General features: G+C 35.9%; 1 protein-coding gene across 1 annotated transcript in view; it reads left to right on the plus strand.

Moving 5' to 3' along the window:
- Positions 1–20489, plus strand: part of LOC138326533 (KICSTOR complex protein SZT2-like) — a 142195-nt gene that overhangs the window by 97537 nt on the left and 24169 nt on the right. The window contains 5 exon segments of the mRNA XM_069272632.1: positions 335–532; positions 8532–8576; positions 12134–12303; positions 17050–17221; positions 17365–17558. Coding sequence (XP_069128733.1) covers positions 335–532; positions 8532–8576; positions 12134–12303; positions 17050–17221; positions 17365–17558 — 779 coding nt within the window.

Consider the following 20489-nt stretch of genomic DNA (forward strand, 5'->3'; position numbering starts at 1 on the left):
CTATGACATTGTCTTGTTACTTACAGGTCTGACTACACTTGTACAGTTCTCTGTATGAGAGTGACCTTGACCTAACTATGACATTGTCTTGTTACTTACAGGTCTGACTACACTTGTACAGTTCTCTGTATGAGAGTGACCTTGACCTAACTATGACATTGTCTTGTTACTTACAGGTCTGACTACACTTGTACAGTTCTCATGGTGACATTGTCTTGACTACAGTACACTTGTACAGTTCTCTGTATGAGAGTGACCTTGACCTAACTATGACATTGTCTTGTTACTTACAGTCCTGACCTACTATGACTTGTTACTTGTCTGCTACACTTGTTCTCTGTGTGGGAATGTGGTGGGATGGACTTAGTTACACTACAGGAGAAGCTGACCAACGCTGTAAAACATGCCCTGTGTGACATTGTGATGGAGTATTATGTGCTAACAGCCTCCGTGTGTCCTGTACCTATACAACTACAGGACCTGCTACCAATGCCAGCCTACTCCGCTCCCTCCTCCCCCATCACACGTAAAGGTAACACACACAGCCAATATCACTTTGCTTTTCTATTAAATGTTATTCAAACATTAGAAAGTACCTTAAAATTTATCAACAAAATCATTCAAAATTTCTATTCTTTTTTCTTCTTTGCTTGGAATAATATCTACAAAAACAACATTTATAAACTAACCTATATTGTGGTAACTATAAATCTAGCATTTTCTTTACTCACAACTTTTTCATGGTGTTTAAATTTTATGATTTAGATTCATATGGCTGAAATATATCTTTGTTTGAAACAATTTCAATTAATTTTCGCAAAATTCATGAAATACAAGAAATTAAAGTATCAATTGTTTAATGTTGATGTTTAATCATCATTTTCTCTGCTATACTATACATTGTCTAGCTGTAGAGTTTATGTACTCTATTGTTTGTCATGTAATTACTCAGAAAGGGCTTAATTAAACACATTGTCTGTTGCCAAATTCCCTTTGTATTAACATATATACTGAACATACATGCCATATTTTTCTAGGGGTCAAAAGGGAGATTGATAACCATTTAAAGGGATTTTGGTCTCAAAAGAGGGAGGTATACGCGCGATATATATGAATAAATTTAATATCTGTTTTTTTTATGATGAAATTCTGCATTCATATTGAATTTTACTGAAATAAAGGAATGTGTGGTTTTGCAAAAGTAGTCACATCCCTATATAACACCCAGTTCTGGAGCAGTTTTATTGTTCAAAATATTAGACTGGGCTTTTTAATAATCTTTCACAATAACGGATAATTAACTTAGATAAAGTTCTTAAATTTACAAGCACTAAATTAAAAAAAAAACCAGAATCGTTACAGTAGTATTCAAAATGTAATTTAATCTGAGAGAGAAAAAAAGTAAATTTCTTTTTAATTTTATTTATTTAAATTCAATTACTATACTGATAATTTTTTATTATTAATATATTTTGTTTTTTTTAAAACATAAATTCACACAGAAATTCTAAAAAAAATAATACTTTTTCCATTTTTAAAAACGTGGTTATTAGGAAATCCGGAAATTCTATAAAATCCGTATCATCTATTACTATTACCCAAAATGGCGGCCATTACGAATACATATAGGCCTATTTAACATTAAAAACGTGAGTAAATCATCCACAGTTGTAAGCAGTATTTGCTTTGTTGTAATGCTCAGTAGCTGTAGTCATAAAATTTATTGAAAGGACAGCTGATTGTTTTCTAGGCGGCTTATCGGCTGCTTGACTTCAGTTTACGTAATACACAGACCTGAGTGAAAGTGACACCACAAGCCAAGGTGGAAATAGCCCAAGGCTGCTAATTAGGGCCACTTGGGTGTTGGTCAGGGAGTAACCAGGGGGTCAGGGAGTGGTTACTCTCTTGCTAAAATTAACCTAGCATGTACACAAATGTGGCAACGAAAATAAAACGGAGGGGTTTATAGAAAGCGGGAATTTAGACTCTCCTACCGGGAGACAATAAAAGACTTTAAAATACGGGAGGTTTTGTCTCACGCCGGGAGGTATGGCATGTATGACTGAATAGGAAAAGTATATAAAAAAGGAAAGAAAAGTGGATAAATTGATCCGTGGTTGTAATCTGACCTTGTTGGTTGGGGGAACTGTATAGTGGGGTGGAGAGTTTCATATCTTTGTTTTAGACAGAGAATAATACATAGTTAGTATCTACAATATAAGGTTTATTTTGGTGTGAGACTTAGGAAAGCTTAGATGGTTAGGCTTTGCTGAGACATCTCTGCTTTTAGTGTCAAGCTGTTTGTTCTGCAACCATTTCTTTATAATGAAATTTTTTCAAATTGATGGTTATTTACTAGGTTTGCTCGAAGCAAGATGTTTCTTTGATGTGCAGGAAAAGATTCATTCAATAAACCGAATGAGTTTGTAGTCTTTTTTACTTCAGTGGGAAATACATAAATGCCTTCACAAAAAGTTTAAGATTCATAGTGTAATATCACTACATCAAGTAATCATTTACAAAATTAAATACTCAAACAACTTTTTGATCACAAATGTGGTCAAGCAAATGAATGTAAAATTGTTCAACTTCTGAAGTGAAGCAAGAGGAGTTAACTCTAAGTCATCTCATCTTTTGGTAAAAGAGTTGTTTCCCCTTATGTTTAACCTATTTTAAGCATAATAATCTCAATTTGCTTGTTAAAGGACAATATACATATATTTTAATTATAAAAGAATTTTGAAAATAGTTTTTATAACGATTTTTTTATTTAAAAAATTCTAAAAAAACAACAATTTCCATTTATTTTTTTTTATATTTTTTAAAAGGCAAGTTAATACTATTGACTATTTCAATTCCAACTCTGACCAATTCACAGTGTACTAAGGACGTTAAGCCCCATCAATCAATCATATTGAATTCACAAGGAGATGTGTGAAAGTAAAGCAAAACGTAACTGTTTTAACACACTAATTTATGACAGACCTCATGGTCCATACATTAAAATAACCAACAATATAATGTTATAGATTGAATAGGGTCTTCTTTGATCAGCTGTTTTAACAGAGTTGATCATCTGTGACCTGAGATAGTCTTTAGCTCAAAGACTGTAAAGCTTCCAGTTAGTATCTGGAGATCCTGGGTTCAAGCCTCAGACTGGATACTGAATTTTCACCTGTTATTAGCTATGACTTTTACTTCGGTACAAGTCATACCCCAGAAAATATGGCTATGTACACAGTAAAAACTGTCTTAGCTTGAACCTCTGTATAGAGACCACAACTTTCTTGGGATCCTTAATGACCAATTTCAGCAACCCATTATTACTTTGTTCCTTGGCTGGTCTAAATGCACAGGTTACTGTTTACCTATATAAATATCTGTCTTGAAGGCTATAGCTAGATTTGTCATTTTTAACTGAATATCTCTGAACATGGAAGCTATTAATTTCAGACACATGTAACAGATGGAGTGAATTGGTTCCCAATTTGTCAAAACAATAACAACATTAATTTGCTGATATGTTATAATAAAGTTTGAATGTACAGTTATCATCGAATTGACTTTATTTAGAAGAAGTCTTAATTGATTCCTTTTGCAAATTAATTAAACGCCTTAAACTGTTTGCTTGCTAATATAGTTAAGCAAATGAATGTAAAATTTGTTCAACTTCTGAAGTGAAGCAAGGAGAGTAAACTTTAAAAGCCATTTCATCTTTTGATAACAGAGTTGTTTCCCTTATGTTTAATCTATTTTAGGTATAATAATCTTAATTTACAAATTAAAGGACAATATACATAGATTTAAATCATAAAAGAATTTTTGTAACATATTTCTTATTATGACTTTGTTATTTCAAAAAGATATGTAATTCTGATAATTATCAATTTTTGTATTGTATTAAGGAAAAGTTAATACTAACAAATGACTATTTGTATTGAAGTTCTAATGAAGGATAATTTGATTGTGTTTTTGGGTAGTATTTGAGTAATATTGGGTAGTAATATTACCAATTTTTGACAGACCTGAAACTGGTCTAAATGACATTGTGAAGTAAACGATGTAATATGATGACATGGTCAGGATTTCTATATTTAGAAGTTGAACTGTATTGATAGAATTGATCAGATGTCACCAGATATGCTATAGCTCAATGACTGGAAAGTTTCCATAACCTGGTTCAAGCCTCGGACTGGCTGCTGTATTTCCTCCTGTTTTTAGCTGTAACTTTTACTTCGGTACAAGTCATACCCCAGGAAATATTGCTATGTACACAGTAACCCCCCGGGGGCCTGTGGGGCGGGGCCAAAAGTTTCAATTTGACTATCTTAATATAAACGACTTCTTCTCAGAAACAAAGCATGGGATAGCACTCTTAATGCAATGGTTACTAAGCATCCTTATAGAGTGGAGATTCAAAATTGTACAAATGATAAGGTTACCCCCCATGGGCCTGAGGGGCAGCCCAAAAGGGATCAATATGGCGACTTTCATATAGACAACTACTTCTCTGACACTTAGCATTGAATAACACTCATAGTCATATGATATTGATAGCATCATGAAATGGTTTGGATTTAAAATTAAACAAATCATTGGGTTAATTTTGCTATTTCTGATTATAAGAGCTTTTGTAATACATGTACTTAGTAAAAAAAAAACAAACAAAAAAACAACATTTTAAACCTATTTAATGTCAGATTTCTAGGTATCTAAATAATCACAACTGTTTCAATAATTTCATAATAAAAACAGCCATTTGAAAAAGACTGTAACATATCTTGATAACGTCAAGTTGCTGTACCAATAATTGTGATATTTTTTCAAAAACATATTAAAAATAGTTAGGCGTGATGAAATGAATTAACTTTAATATCATTATATTCACAAATATCTAAATCATTTAAAACAAATATTTGATGTGAAAATGTTCATGCAAAAAAGAGAAGACATGTCTTGTTTGCCACCAGTGATATTGTAAGATTCTGACTATACAGAGAAAATGAAAGGGCCGCCATTTCACGATCTATTTGTGGCAAAATAACGAATAATTTTAACATGTCTTCATCAATGCTTGGCATTTTGAATAAATAATAAAGATATTTAAATTATTTTCGGTGGTGATTGATTCTTTACATTGAAATAACAAACAAAATCAACATAGTGATCTACCTTGTATTTTGTCGTCTGGTCAAGTGACCCCTACCAGCGGTTTTTAGTGTCTAATTGCTATGATAGAATTATCTCCTTTCCAACTGTTGTCTGACATCATAAAAAAGCAGACGATATGCGATATAATTGTGACTATTTATCTTAGAATAAAGCTGATACCATGTTTCCCCCCAGCTAATGTCATTCTTATGAGGTAAGATTTACTGAAATTAACCATTTTTAATCTTAAAATCTAATTTGCTTCTACAACTTGAAAATATTGTTAGTAATTTTGGTATGTTTCAATTTTTATAAACAAAAAAAGTATAAAAATCACATTTTGTTTATAGTGCCATTCAAAATTGCAATAATGGGTCCATAAAGATAATTGGTCACTCAACAGTAGGTTTTTTTTATTCTTATACATAATTAATTAAACTCCTCGAAACTATTTGCTCACAAATCTGGTCAAACAAATGAATGTAATCTTTGTTGAACTTCTGATATGAAGTTAGAAGTTTCTGAGTTAAAAGAGGTAGTTTATGAGTTAAAAGAGGTAGTTTATGAACAAAGGGAGTTAACTCTTAATCATTTTATCTTTTGATTACAGAGTTGTTTCCCTTATTTGTGATCTAGTTAAAACAAAATAATCTCAATTTTCTAATCAAAGGACAATAAACATATATTTCAATCATAAAAGAATTTTTGTAACATAGTTGTTTTTACATCTTTGTTACTTTTAGAAATATAAAATCCAGATAATAATCAGTTTTTAATATTTCTCGAAAGGAAAGCAAATACTAACAAATGACAAATTGTATTGAGACTCTAATTAAACTGTTATCATTATGAAACGAGAACCTCAGGTAAACGTTAATGATAACGTTTGTATTTTTGACAACCCTAATGGGGTCCATTTAACCAACAGTATAATGTTTAGTTGCTTTGAGCTCTTTGTCTCTGACCTGCTGATTGCATAGCAGTGACGTGATAGGAATTAAAATGACTATAAATGCTTGATTTTATTTCACATTGTGGCAAAATAAATGTGATATGGGAGAACACAGAGCTATGACCTAATTACAATGTCTACTGTAGCCAGAAATTGACATGATTGGCCTCATGTCATTTTCTACAAACATATCAGCTTGTTACCTTCATCCTCGGTCCCAGGTGTTAGTAAGCGATAGTGAGACATGGGCCGCATTTGCTGTGGATCTAATAAATATTCATAAAACTGCCCACCCATGAACAAGCGTATTCAAGTTATCGGCACACTTGTGCAGGTCCAGTCCATCACTATATAAGACGTCACTATCTACTTACCTGGTATCCATAATGCATTGCGTAACTCGTCCAATTGACTAAATAAAATGAGGTCACATGGTCACCTTTACTATGTATTTACACAGTGTGCGAACTCTTTTGTACGGTTACCGGATGTTGTGATGTCCAAGGGGGTACAAAATTGTCATGTATAGTCAGGACGAGTATGAAATGCTGTATTTAGTCTAAATAAGACAGATGTTGACATCTTAAATATGCTTGGCTAGAAGATAGAATATCCATATCATTCTTAGATGGTCTTCCTATGTTTGATTCATTGCAAATCTATCAAAAATATCAATAATCACCTGCGATTCTTCTGATGTCGAAGCAAAATAATTTTCCAATTGTCGCTCCATTATCTGCAATACAGCAAATATCATATTGCGAAACGAAAGTTTGAAACCATTACTGGCAAGTTGCGAGTTTCCTGACTGTCTAATGTCATGTAAAATGGCATTTACGGATGGAAACTACATGCGGTCGAATATGGAAAGTGTAGCGGTTGTTACGAAAAACACTGTACATGTGATTGTGAAATTATATTTCAAACATGTACGGGTTGTTGTGCTATACGTGATTAGTTCAAAATGATAGACCTGTTGTGTTAGATGTTTTTAATCGAGTCCTAAAGTTGTATGTGCCATAATTTTCACAAACAGAAATCGGGAAAAGTAATCAATAAGTTATACAGCACAAAAGTTACTTATCTGAATTTTTACTCAAGTCATCAAAAGCATATAAAGGTAAATATAAATTTTAATTTAGCTTCTAGGTTGGTTACCATCGTTAGCGACAATGTTCAAGTCGATATACTTTCAAGCATGTCCAAGTAATTTTTTTATTTGTTGAAGATGCTCCATCAATGTAAGTGAGCTATGTAAGTAACTTTTGTAATTGAAGATAACTACCAGGTACTTATTTGTCTGCTCCTGTTTCTGATAGAGAAAAAATACCGTTTGTCAGCGGTGGAGCATCTTTAAACAATGTTTAAAAATGAACATATAATACAACATCAGATATTGGTGCATCTTATGGTTTTATCTGACAAACTTTTGAGTCTGAAGTTTTGTATTCGGCCGATTTTCGAAAAATTCATGCTTCGGGGTGTTTATCACTACAAATAAGGTATGTTTTCATTGAATTGGCTTTATTTAAATGATATAGGTTATTGATTCTTATACACAATTAATTAAACTCCTCAAAACTATTTGCTGACAAATGTGGTCAAAGAAATGAATGCAATATTTTTGAACTTCTGATACAAAGTTTTAAGTTTCTGAGTTAAAAAAGAAAAGAACTTTAAACCACAATAGAGGTAGCTTATGAGCAAGCAAAGGGAGTTAAATCAAAGTCATTTCATCTTTAGTTAAGAGTTGTTTCCCCTTACTTTTAAACTATTTTATACACAATAATCTCAATTTGCTAATCAAAGGACATTAAACATATATTTGAATCATAAAAGAATTTTTGTAACATTTTTTTTAATGGCTTTGTCACTTTAAAAATATGTAATCTCAAAAAGTATTGATAGCATATATTTTTATAAATGAAAGAAAGCTAATACTGAAAAATGACAATTTATATACAAACTCAATTCTGAAAACTAAACAAAGTCTGATAATATCGGATAAAACGTAGTAAAATAGGAATTTATGTCAGACCCTTTATGAGGTCTTAAAAATATAATAGTATCAAACTAGCAATTTTATGTTACAAGCCAGTTTGGATTTCTTTGTTTAGCTGTTGTGACAGAGTTGATCATCTGTGACTAAATACTCTAGCTCATTTCCAGCAAGAATCTGGAGATCCTGGGTTCAAGCCTCTGTCTGGCTGCTGTACTTTCCTGTTATAGTGGAGAAAGTTTGCACAATATTCATTCAACTTGTTTTGGAAAATCACTATAAATTTTGACCAAATTTCATTTTAGGCATTGTTGAAGTAAAACGTACCAAACGCTCTTTATTCATTGATAAACTAAATCTTTCAATGAATACATTATACATGATTTGTGTACTGTTGACATTGACAAATCTGTTGATTTCCATGTGTAGATGAAATACCAGTGAATCAGTTGGATGGAGGGATTCAGATACCTGGTATGTTGTGGACCAGCCAAACACTGTCAATCATCTGAAAATCTTGTCATTTTTGTCTCCAAAAACAATTAAATGCCATTTACATGAATTCACGTAAATGCTTCAATATTGATTGGACATTAAGTCACAAAATATTGTCAGATGTATGAAATTTCTGAATTTAGATGCTACTGAAGTGAGGTTTCTCAATTTTCAAAGTGAAAAGTAAACCTCCACTCTTGAAAGCAAAAAATCCTACTGTTATTTTTAAGTGACTTGGCAGTGTTTTAGATATGTTCCTACCATGTTACAAGTGATACAAAACTTGAGACAGAGTATAATGTTTATCACATTTGTGCTCAATGTGTCAGATTTTATCTCACACTCATTAATCTTCGGTCCCCATAAGGTACAAATCACTCTGTTGATAATTATACCTGGGAACACAAGTCACATTTGCTGCGCAACATCATGAATAATTTATCACTCAAATCCTTCTCATTTGATTGGTTCTGCCCTGGGTTGAGACGGAAATCTTGACCAATTAAGGTTATAGATAAAGCACTTGCATAGTTTGTACAGATATGTTTTCACATGACTGGTGCCTGTTATAAAGGTCACTGGTTAAGATTGTACTCAAACAACAAAGACTATCTGGATTTTAGTTAGCTTTTTACATGTGTGATACAAATATTTGTTACTAAGATGTAAGGGATTATTCCCGGAGTGTTTTAATTAGACGTCCCATCAGTTATTCAAATGTGACCACAAACAGTATATTTTGTTTTGATAGGGTATCAGTATCCTATACATGTTATGATTTTGCTCACTGACATACATGTGCAAACATTTTCATTAGCACATTAGTTTATGAAGATTTTTAAGAGAACTGAAGCAAATGTGGGCCAAATTGAATTCCCAAGGGTAAATAAACGACAGAGTGACTTGAACCTGAGACCGAGGATGATTAATCCTCTAGATGCAACTGTTGTGTTTTGTGTTCCTCACTTATATAACCTACTGACACTACAAGCCAATCCACCCAAGGTGTCCCATCTTTGCATATTACAGAGTTGCCTCCCTTGCGGGTAGGTACCTTATCGATTGTAGTGTCATTATTTTGTGAGCTAAATACATGTTGTTTTCTCTGAAAAGTATGGCGTTTGACTCGCAAATAAATGATGTCACAATCAATACCTACTGGCCAGGGCAGATAACTCTGTGATATGCAAATACAGAGTACTATACTCCATAATAATTTATGTATAATTACCCAAGGTATATTGTCCTAGTTTATGCCTGTCCTTTACACATTGATTTTGTTTATAATGAACGTGAAATGAAATCCTTAAGATCAATCTAAACTGTGGATATGATGATTTCAGATTGACAAACTTTATCTTGTCCAATGGACCATTGCTCAATGTATAAGAGATATATTCCATGTTTGTCCTGAAAAATATAAAACGATTGCCATTTATATTCCATCACTACGGTTTCCCTTGCCAAATGCAAAATATGTAATGCATAACCCATGTTACACCCCAACCCCCATCCTCCCCAACACAAAATGTTAAGTGTGCCTTGCCCAACATGAAATGCTTCAGTTTTACTCCTTATTTACCTCGTCTTATGTGAAATTCACAAAACATGAAATATAAGTTTGTCCTGCCTGATATGTTACTTTTGAGATATATTACCCAGTAATTATGTGTGTGTTATGCCCAACATGAAATGCTTAGTCACTTATGCCATATTTACCTTGCATAACTTAAATGTAAACAATTATTCCATGTTTTTAACATGTCTAACATAAAAATAGTCTTTAAAACAATGATGTCATTAAATACTGTATCTAACTTGTTCCTGTCAATGTACATGTAATGGCCCTCTGCTTATCCCTACATTAATAGTCATATAATGGAAGTTAATAAAAAAAAAAGCCATATTTTGTAACGTTAGGATATCATCAGTTTTAAATCAATATTTTAGTAGCCACTTACATTAACCACTTCATTGTTATTTACTGTTGAACTGAAAATGATTTTCTTTGTACATTTCATCAAAGGTCAGTAAAGCTAACTAATCAAGGTCAAATGTTACAGAATTTGTTGTTTAGTAATGGGTACCTAATGAAGATAACAAACCACTTTTAATCTGTGTAGTATTACATTACTGAACTAAAAATCAATTTTAGTAACTACTAAATTCATTAACCGCTTTATCCTAGCTTACAAACTGCCTAACTCAGCCCATGAAAAATAAATTTCTTAAAGTTGTACATTTCATTTCATAAAAGGTCAAGGTAACTGCTAATAAGGGCATACATGATTCATCCCTGAAAACACATTTGAACTCTGCCATTTCTATGGCTGGAACATTCCATTACTAAATCACAGGGTTGAATGAGTTAAATATACTTTAAATCTGAGGTTTATACCACTTTTAATTCTATTTGTGTAGGTAGTATATTACATTACTGTACTGTAAAGTTTCGCATGATTGTTTTATGTTCAGTTGACAATGATATGGATGTACTTTTTTCACCAATGGGGAGATAGTTGAGTTTTGTGGTTTTCAGTTTATGTGAACAGTTGTTATTTTCTCACTAATTGTGGAAGTTACTCTTGCGAATAAATCAAGCAATTAAACCTGCCAATAGGGGCAGATAACTCACCATAAACATATAAAGAGTGAGTTAAATTGTAAGTTTGATTTATTATCATTTATATGGGTAATCAAATTTTCTGCCATTTTATTTAATTTTGCATGTCAAAGTCATTGTCCGTTATAACTGTATTTTGTTCTTGTGCCTCCTAAATTGATAAATTCTGTTTGATAAAAAAACCGATGATATTTTGTTCTAATATTCACAGAAGTATGTAAAACTTACATCATATGTCAAGGATTTATAAATGAGAAGGATTTGTCACTCTTGGTTTTGGATGAATACAGCGCAAGAGCTTTTGTGTTTGTGCACTGACTGTGACGTTCGGCGACGACTGATTTTCCTTTTATGTCTGCTGGCGCAACCTTTGATGTAGCTAGGCTTACTTTCCAAAGCGGACCGTCATTTCATGAGCTGTCATATTTTTTTAACAAAAATTTAAGACATTTCTTCTAAATATTCCATATTATGTCTAGTAGTGTAAAGAGACACAAACAAATCCTTCTCACTTATAAATCCTTGATCATGTTGAATGATATTTCATTCATTATTCAACATTATATAACATAGATATTAATGGACAAAATGGATCAGAAAATAACTTTAAGCTAAATTGATTCCCTTTCCTATTTTATGTTATGGTAATTACCTTGTTTTGTAATACATATAGTAACATTCTATTTTAATAATAACCTGATGAAATTTTGTAATATTTACCTATGATAATTACCTAATGTATAACATTTACCTGTAATATTTACCTATGATAATATCTAATGTATAACATTTACCTATAATATTTACCTATGATAATATCTAATGTATAACATTTACCTGTAATAATTACCTATGATAATTATCTAATGTAAATCATTTACCTGTAATGTTTACCTGTTATTTTATTGATCAGAAATCGTGCTAGAGAGGCGACACTCCATAACCAGTCGTAAATTGTCGGAGTCCCTCAAACTTGTGAATACTGCTGCTGTGAAACAGTCTGACCACTCTCCTCTACAGTCTCTGAAGGATGCTTTCTCCTCCAAAACTCGGCTGACGTCTCCTCCCCCAGACTCACAAAAGGTACAGTATATACCATATACTCTCCTTTAAAACTCGGCTGACGTCTCCTCCCCCGGTCTCACAAAAGGTACAGTATATACCATATACTCTCCTCCAAAACTCGGCTGACGTCTCCTCCCCCAGACTCACAAAAGGTACAGTATATATACCATATACTCTCCTTTAAAACTCGGCTGACGTCTCCTCCCCCGGTCTCACAAAAGGTACAGTATATACCATATACTCTCCTCCAAAACTCGGCTGACGTCTCCTCCCCCAGACTCACAAAAGATACAGTATATATACCATATACTCTCCTCCAAAACTCGGCTGACGTCTCCTCCCCTAGACTCACAAAAGGTACAGTATATACCATATACTCTCCTACAAAACTTGGCTGACGTCTCCTCCCCCAGACTCACAAAAGGTACAGTATATATACCATATACTCTCCTACAAAACTTGGCTGACGTCTCCTCCCCCAGACTCACAAAAGGTACAGTATATATACCATATACTCTCCTACAAAACTTGGCTGACGTCTCCTCCCCCAGACTCACAAAAGGTACAGTATATATACCATATACTCTCCTACAAAACTTGGCTGACGTCTCCTCCCCAGGTATCACAAAAGGTACAGTATATACCATATACTCTCCTCCAAAACTGGGCTGACGTCTCCTCCCCCAGACTCACAAAAGGTACAGTATATACCATATACTCTCCTACAAAACTCGGCTGACGTCTCCTCCCCCAGACTCACAAAAGGTACAGTATATACTATATACTCTCCTCCAAAACTGGGCTGACGTCTCCTCCCCCAGACTCACAAAAGGTACAGTATATACCATATACTCTCCTACATAACTCGGCTGACATCTCCTCCTCCTGACTCACAAAAGGTACAGTATATATACCATATACTCTCCTCCAAAACTCGGCTGACGTCTCCTCCCCCAGACTCACAAAAGGTACAGTATATACCATATACTCTCCTCCAAAACTCGGCTGACGTCTCCTCCCCCAGACTCACAAAAGGTACAGTATATACCATATACTCTCCTCCAAAACTCGGCTGACGTCTCCTCCCCCAGACTCACAAAAGGTACAGTATATACCATATACTCTCCTCCAAAACTCGGCTGACGTCTCCTCCCCCAGTCTCACAAAAGGTACAGTATATATACCATATACTCTCCTACAAAACTGGGCTGACGTCTCCTCCCCCAGACTCACAAAAGGTACAGTATATACCATATACTCTCCTACAAAACTCCGCTGACGTCTCCTTCCCCCGGTCTCACAAAAGGTACAGTATATATACCATATACTCTCCTACAAAACTTGGCTGACGTCTCCTCCCCCGGTCTCACAAAAGGTACAGTATATACCATATACTCTCCTCCAAAACTCGGCTGACGTCTCCTCCCCCGATCTTACAAAAGGTACAGTATATACCATATACTCTCCTCCAAAACTGGGCTGACGTCTCCTCCCCCAGACTCACAAAATGTACAGTATATACCATATACTCTCCTACAAAACTCGGCTGACGTCTCCTCCCCCGGTCTCACAAAAGGTACAGTATATATACCATATACTCTCTTACAAAATCGGCTGACGTCTCCTCCCCCAGACTCACAAAAGGTACAGTATATACCATATACTCTCCTCCCAAACTCGGCTGATGTCTCCTCCCCCAGACTCACAAAAGGTACAGTATATATACCATATACTCTCCTCCAAAACTCGTCTGAGGTCTCCTCCCCCAGACTCACAAAAGGTACAGTATATACCATATACTCTCCTCCAAAACTCGGCTGACGTCTCCTCCCCCTGGACACACAAAAGGTACAGTATATATACCATATACTCTCCTCCAAAACTCGTCTGAGGTCTCCTCCCCCAGACTCACAAAAGGTACAGTATATACCATATACTCTCCTCCAAAACTCGGCTGAGGTCTCCTCCCCCAGACTCACAAAAGGTACAGTATATACCATATACTCTCCTACAAAACTCGGCTGACGTCTCCTCCCCCAGACTCACAAAAGGTACAGTATATACCATATACTCTCCTCCAAAACTCGGCTGATGTCTCCTCCCCCAGACTCACAAAAGGTACAGTATATATACCATATACTCTCCTCCAAAACTCGGCTGAGGTCTCCTCCCCCAGACTCACAAAAGGTACAGTATATACCATATACTCTCCTCCAAAACTCGGCTGACGTCTCCTCCCCCAGACTCACAAAAGGTACAGTATATACATATACTCTCCTCAAAACTCGCGGCCACAAAAGGACAGTCTCTCTCCCCCCGACTCACAAAAGGTACAGTATATACCATATACTCTCCTACAAAACTCGGCTGACGTCTCATCCCCTGGACACACAAAAGGTACAGTATATACCATATACTCTCCTCCAAAACTCGGCTGACGTCTCCTCCCCCAGACTCACAAAAGGTACAGTATATACCATATACTCTCCTACAAAACTCGGCTGACGTCTCCTCCCCCAGACTCACAAAAGGTACAGTATATATACCTTATACTCTCCTACAAAACTTGGCTGACGTCTCCTCCCCCAGACTCACAAAAGGTACAGTATATACCATATACTCTCCTACAAAAGTTGGCTGACGTCTCCTCCCCCAGACTCACAAAAGGTACAGTATATATACCATATACTCTCCTACAAAACTTGGCTGACGTCTCCTCCCCCAGACTCACAAAAGGTACAGTATATATACCATATACTCTCCTCCCAAGCTCGGCTGATGTCTCCTCCCCCAGACTCACAAAAGGTACAGTATATATACCATATACTCTCCTCCAAAACTCGGCTGAGGTCTCCTCCCCCAGACTCACAAAAGATACAGTATATACCATATACTCTCCTACAAAACTCGGCTGACGTCTCCTCCCCCAGACTCACAAAAGGTACAGTATATACCATATACTCTCCTACAAAACTTGGCTGACATCTCCTCCCCCTGACTCACAAAAGGTACAGTATATATACCATATACTCTCCTCCAAAACTCGGCTGACGTCTCCTCCCCCAGACTCACAAAAGGTACAGTATATACCATATACTCTCCTCCAAAACTGGGCTGACGTCTCCTCCCCCAGACTCACAAAAGGTACAGTATATACCATATACTCTCCTACAAAACTCGGCTGACGTCTCCTCCCCCAGACTCACAAAAGGTACAGTATATACCATATACTCTCCTACATAACTTGGCTGACATCTCCTCCCCCTGACTCACAAAAGGTACAGTATATATACCATATACTCTCCTCCAAAACTCGGCTGACGTCTCCTCCCCCAGACTCACAAAAGGTACAGTATATACCATATACTCTCCTCCAAAACTCGGCCGACGTCTCCTCCCCCAGACTCACAAAAGGTACAGTATATACCATATACTCTCCTCCAAAACTGGGCTGACGTCTCCTCCCCCAGACTCACAAAAGGTACAGTATATACCATATACTCTCCTACAAAACTCCGCTGACGTCTCCTTCCCCGGTCTCACAAAAGGTACAGTATATATACCATATACTCTCCTACAAAACTTGGCTGACGTCTCCTCCCCCGGTCTCACAAAAGGTACAGTATATACCATATACTCTCCTCCAAAACTCGGCTGACGTCTCCTCCCCCGATCTTACAAAAGGTACAGTATATACCATATACTCTCCTCCAAAACTGGGCTGACGTCTCCTCCCCCAGACTCACAAAATGTACAGTATATACCATATACTCTCCTACAAAACTCGGCTGTCGTCTCCTCCCCCGGTCTCACAAAAGGTACAGTATATATACCATATACTCTCTTACAAAACTCGGCTGACGTCTCCTCCCCCAGACTCACAAAAGGTACAGTATATATACCATATACTCTCCTCCCAAACTCGGCTGATGTCTCCTCCCCCAGACTCACAAAAGGTACAGTATATATACCATATACTCTCCTACAAAACTCGGCTGAGGTCTCCTCCCCCAGACTCACAAAAGGTACAGTATATACCATATACTCTCCTCCAAAACTCGGCTGACGTCTCCTCCCCCTGGACACACAAAAGGTACAGTATATACCATATACTCTCCTCCAAAACTCGGCTGACGTCTCCTCTCCCAGACTCACAAAAGGTACAGTATATACCATATACTCTCCTACAAAACTCGGCTGACGTCTCCTCCCCCAGACTCACAAAAGGTACAGTATATACCATATACTCTCCTCCAAAACTCGGCTGATGTCTCCTCCCCCAGACTCACAAAAGGTACAGTATATACCATATACTCTCCTACAAAACTCGGCTGACGTCTCCTCCCCCTGGACACACAAAAGGTACAGTATATACCATATACTCTCCTCCAAAACTCGGCTGACGTCTCCTCTCCCAGACTCACAAAAGGTACAGTATATACCATATACTCTCCTACAAAACTCGGCTGACGTCTCCTCCCCCAGACTCACAAAAGGTACAGTATATACCATATACTCTCCTCCAAAACTCGGCTGATGTCTCCTCCCCCGGTCTCACAAAAGTTACATACATTAACCTCCCATAGTTATAGCTATTCATTTCAGTAGATAACAAAGAAGTTTGAAATAACATATAGGAGAAAAAAATACTTATGATAAGAAACCTTTGTTTTTAATTGAAAAATGTAAAAATCAAGTTTTTGTGTCAAATGCTAATTTATGTTTATGCCTTGCCCATGTCATGTTTATGTGTTTTGTTTTCAGACATTTGAATTTGGACCAATGGCTACTGCTGTTGGAACTCCGCCTGTACAGACAGAGAAAGACAATGAGATTCAGTCTATCATTAGACAGTATGAAGAGGGAGAGCGCGGCAACCTGTCGAAGATGTTCACCACCTTACTGACGGATTGGATGGAAATTTGTTACAAAGCAGGTATGTAGAGCCTTAGGTTGTTATCAGGGTGCCTGTTGATTAGGTGGGATAGAACAGAGACAGGGTAAAACTAATAAGTCCCCCTCTTCCTTTGGGATACTGAATAAGCATAACAATGATAGGTGTTGTATTGTTTTACACAGGTGTCCCTGCTGTTAGTAAGCTGGAGGTTAACCTTCTGTCCAAGTACTCTGTGGACAACTTCCTACGCGAGTTCCAAACAGCACTGACCACAGTGTCCTCGGACATCAAATCTATGGTGTTTCAGCTGGTCAAGGATTCTACTGGTCAATGGTATGGCAGTCACCCCTACAGACCTCATCGACAACCACTACAGGTAAATACACTACAGGTAGATATACTATGGATAAATGCATTACAGGTATAACTACAGGTAGATACCAGGTCAACACCTTCTAGTAAATTTCTAACACTAACAGTTATACATTCTTATCATTCTTTCTGTTTATTTCTTTCACTTTAAATGTAGTAAAATTTAATCCCCTGCCAATAACTACAATACATTATCATTGATGTAATTATAACAACAACTACAATACATTATCTTTGATGGAATTATAACATCAACAACAATACATACATTATCATTGATGTAATTATAACACCAACTACAATACATTATCATTGATGTAATTATAACACCAACTACAATACATTATCATTGATGTAATTATAACACCAACTACAATACATTATCATTGATGTAATTATAACACCAACATAAATACATTATCATTGATGTAATTATAACACAACATACATTTTACATTATCATTGATGTAATTATAACACCAACTACATTTATTGATGTAATTATAACACCAACTATAATACATTTTCATTGATGGAATTATAACATCAACAACAATACATTATCATTGATCAACAATCGACTTCTTCTCCATAACCGCTGGTCAGATTTCAACAAAATTTGACTGGTAGCATCCTTATGGGCTACTAACTTAAAATTGTACAAATGATGGGGCTGACCCCCCGGGGGCCTGAAGGGCGGGGCCAAAAGGGGTCAATTTGGCTATTTCCATATAAACGACTTCTTCTCTGAAACCAAGCATGGGATAGCACCCATAATGCAATGGTAGCATCCTTATAGGGTGGGGATTCAAAATTGTACAAATGATGGGGCTGACCCCCCGGGGGCCTGAGGGGCGGGGTCAAATGGGGTCAATTTGGCTATTTCCATATAAACGACTTCTTCTCTGAAACTAAGCATGAGATAGCACTCATAATGCAATGGTAGTATCGTTATAGGGTGGGGATTCAAAATTGTACAAATGATGGGGCTGACCCCCGGGGGGGCCTGAGGGGCGGGGTCAAAAGGGGTCAATTTGGCTATTTCCATATAAACAACTTCTTCTCTGAAACCAAGCATGGGATAGCACTCATAATGCAATGGTAGTATCGTTATAGGGTGGGGATTCAAAATTGTACAAATGATGGGGCTGACCCCCGGGGGGGCCTGAGTGGCGGGGTCAAAAGGGGTCAATTTGGCTATTTCCATGTAAACGACTTCTTCTCTGAAACCAAGCATGGGATAGCACCCATAATGCAATGGTAGCATCCTTATAGGGTGGGGATTCAAAATTGTACAAATGATGGGGCTGACCCCCCGGGGGCCTGAGGGGCGGGGTCAAAAGGGGCCAATTTGGCTATTTCCATATAAACGACTTCACTGAAACTAAGCATGGTATAGCACCCATAATGCAATGGTAGCATCCTGATAGAGTGGGGATTCAAAATTGTGCAAATGATAGGGCTGACCCCCGGGGGCCTAAGGGGCGGGGTCAAAAGTGGTAAATTTCCATATAAATGACTTTTTCTCTGCAACTTAACATGGGATTACGCTCATAATGCAATGGTTACTTCCTTATAGGGTTTGGATTCAAAATTTTGCAAATGATGGGGCTGACCCCCCGGGGGGCTGAAGGGTGGGGTCAAAAGGGGTCAATTTAGCTATTTCCATATAAACGACTTCTTCTCTGCAATTAAGAATGGAAGAGCACTTATAATGCAATGGTAGCATCGTTATAGGGTTGGGATTTGAAATTGTACAAATGATAGGGCTGACCCCCGGGGCCTTAGACGGCAATAGATGCGAGGTCAAAAAGGTCAATTAGGCTACTATTTTCATATAAACTACTTTGTCTCTGAATATATGTATTGGATAGCATATTTGTATGGTATCAATAGCATCATTGTATGGTTGTGATTAAAATTAAACTTTGGGAGTCAATTTTGCTTATATTTCTAATTGTCAGAGTCTTGTGATAATTACTAACAAAAAACCAGGTGAGCGATACAGGCCCTCTGGGCCTCTTGTTATAACATCAACTACAATACACTATCATTGATGTAATTATAACATCAACTACAATACATTATCATTGATGTAATTATAACATAACAACAACAGTACAATACATTATCATTGATGTAATTATAACACCAACTACAATACATTATCATTGATGTAATTATAACATCAACTACAATACATTATCATTGATGTAATTATAACAACAACTACAATACATTATCATTGATGTAATTATAACACCAACTACAATACATTATCATTGATGTAATTATAACACCAACTACAATACATTATCATTGATGTAATTATAACACCAACTACAATACATTATCATTGATGTAATTATAACATCAACTACAATACATTATCATTGATGTAATTATAACAACAACTACAATACATTATCATTGATGTAATTATAACACCAACTACAATACATTATCATTGATGTAATTATAACATCAACAACAATACATTATCATTGATGTAATTATAACAACAACTACAATACATTATCATTGATGTAATTATAACAACAACTACAATACATTATCATTGATGTAATTATAACATCAACTACAATACATTATCATTGATGTAATTATAACACCAACTACAATACATTATCATTGATGTAATTATAACACCAACTACAATACATTATCATTGATGTAATTATAACACCAACTACAATACATTATCATTGATGTAATTATAACATCAACTACAATACATTATCATTGATGTAATTATAACACCAACTACAATACATTATCATTGATGTAATTATAACACCAACTACAATACATTATCATTGATGTAATTATAACAAAACTACAATCCATTATCATTGATGTAATTATAACAACAATTACAATACATTATCATTGATGTAATTATAACACCAATTAC

This window comes from Argopecten irradians, chromosome 6 (genome assembly GCF_041381155.1).
Source record: "Argopecten irradians isolate NY chromosome 6, Ai_NY, whole genome shotgun sequence".
NCBI lineage: Eukaryota > Metazoa > Mollusca > Bivalvia > Pectinida > Pectinidae > Argopecten > Argopecten irradians.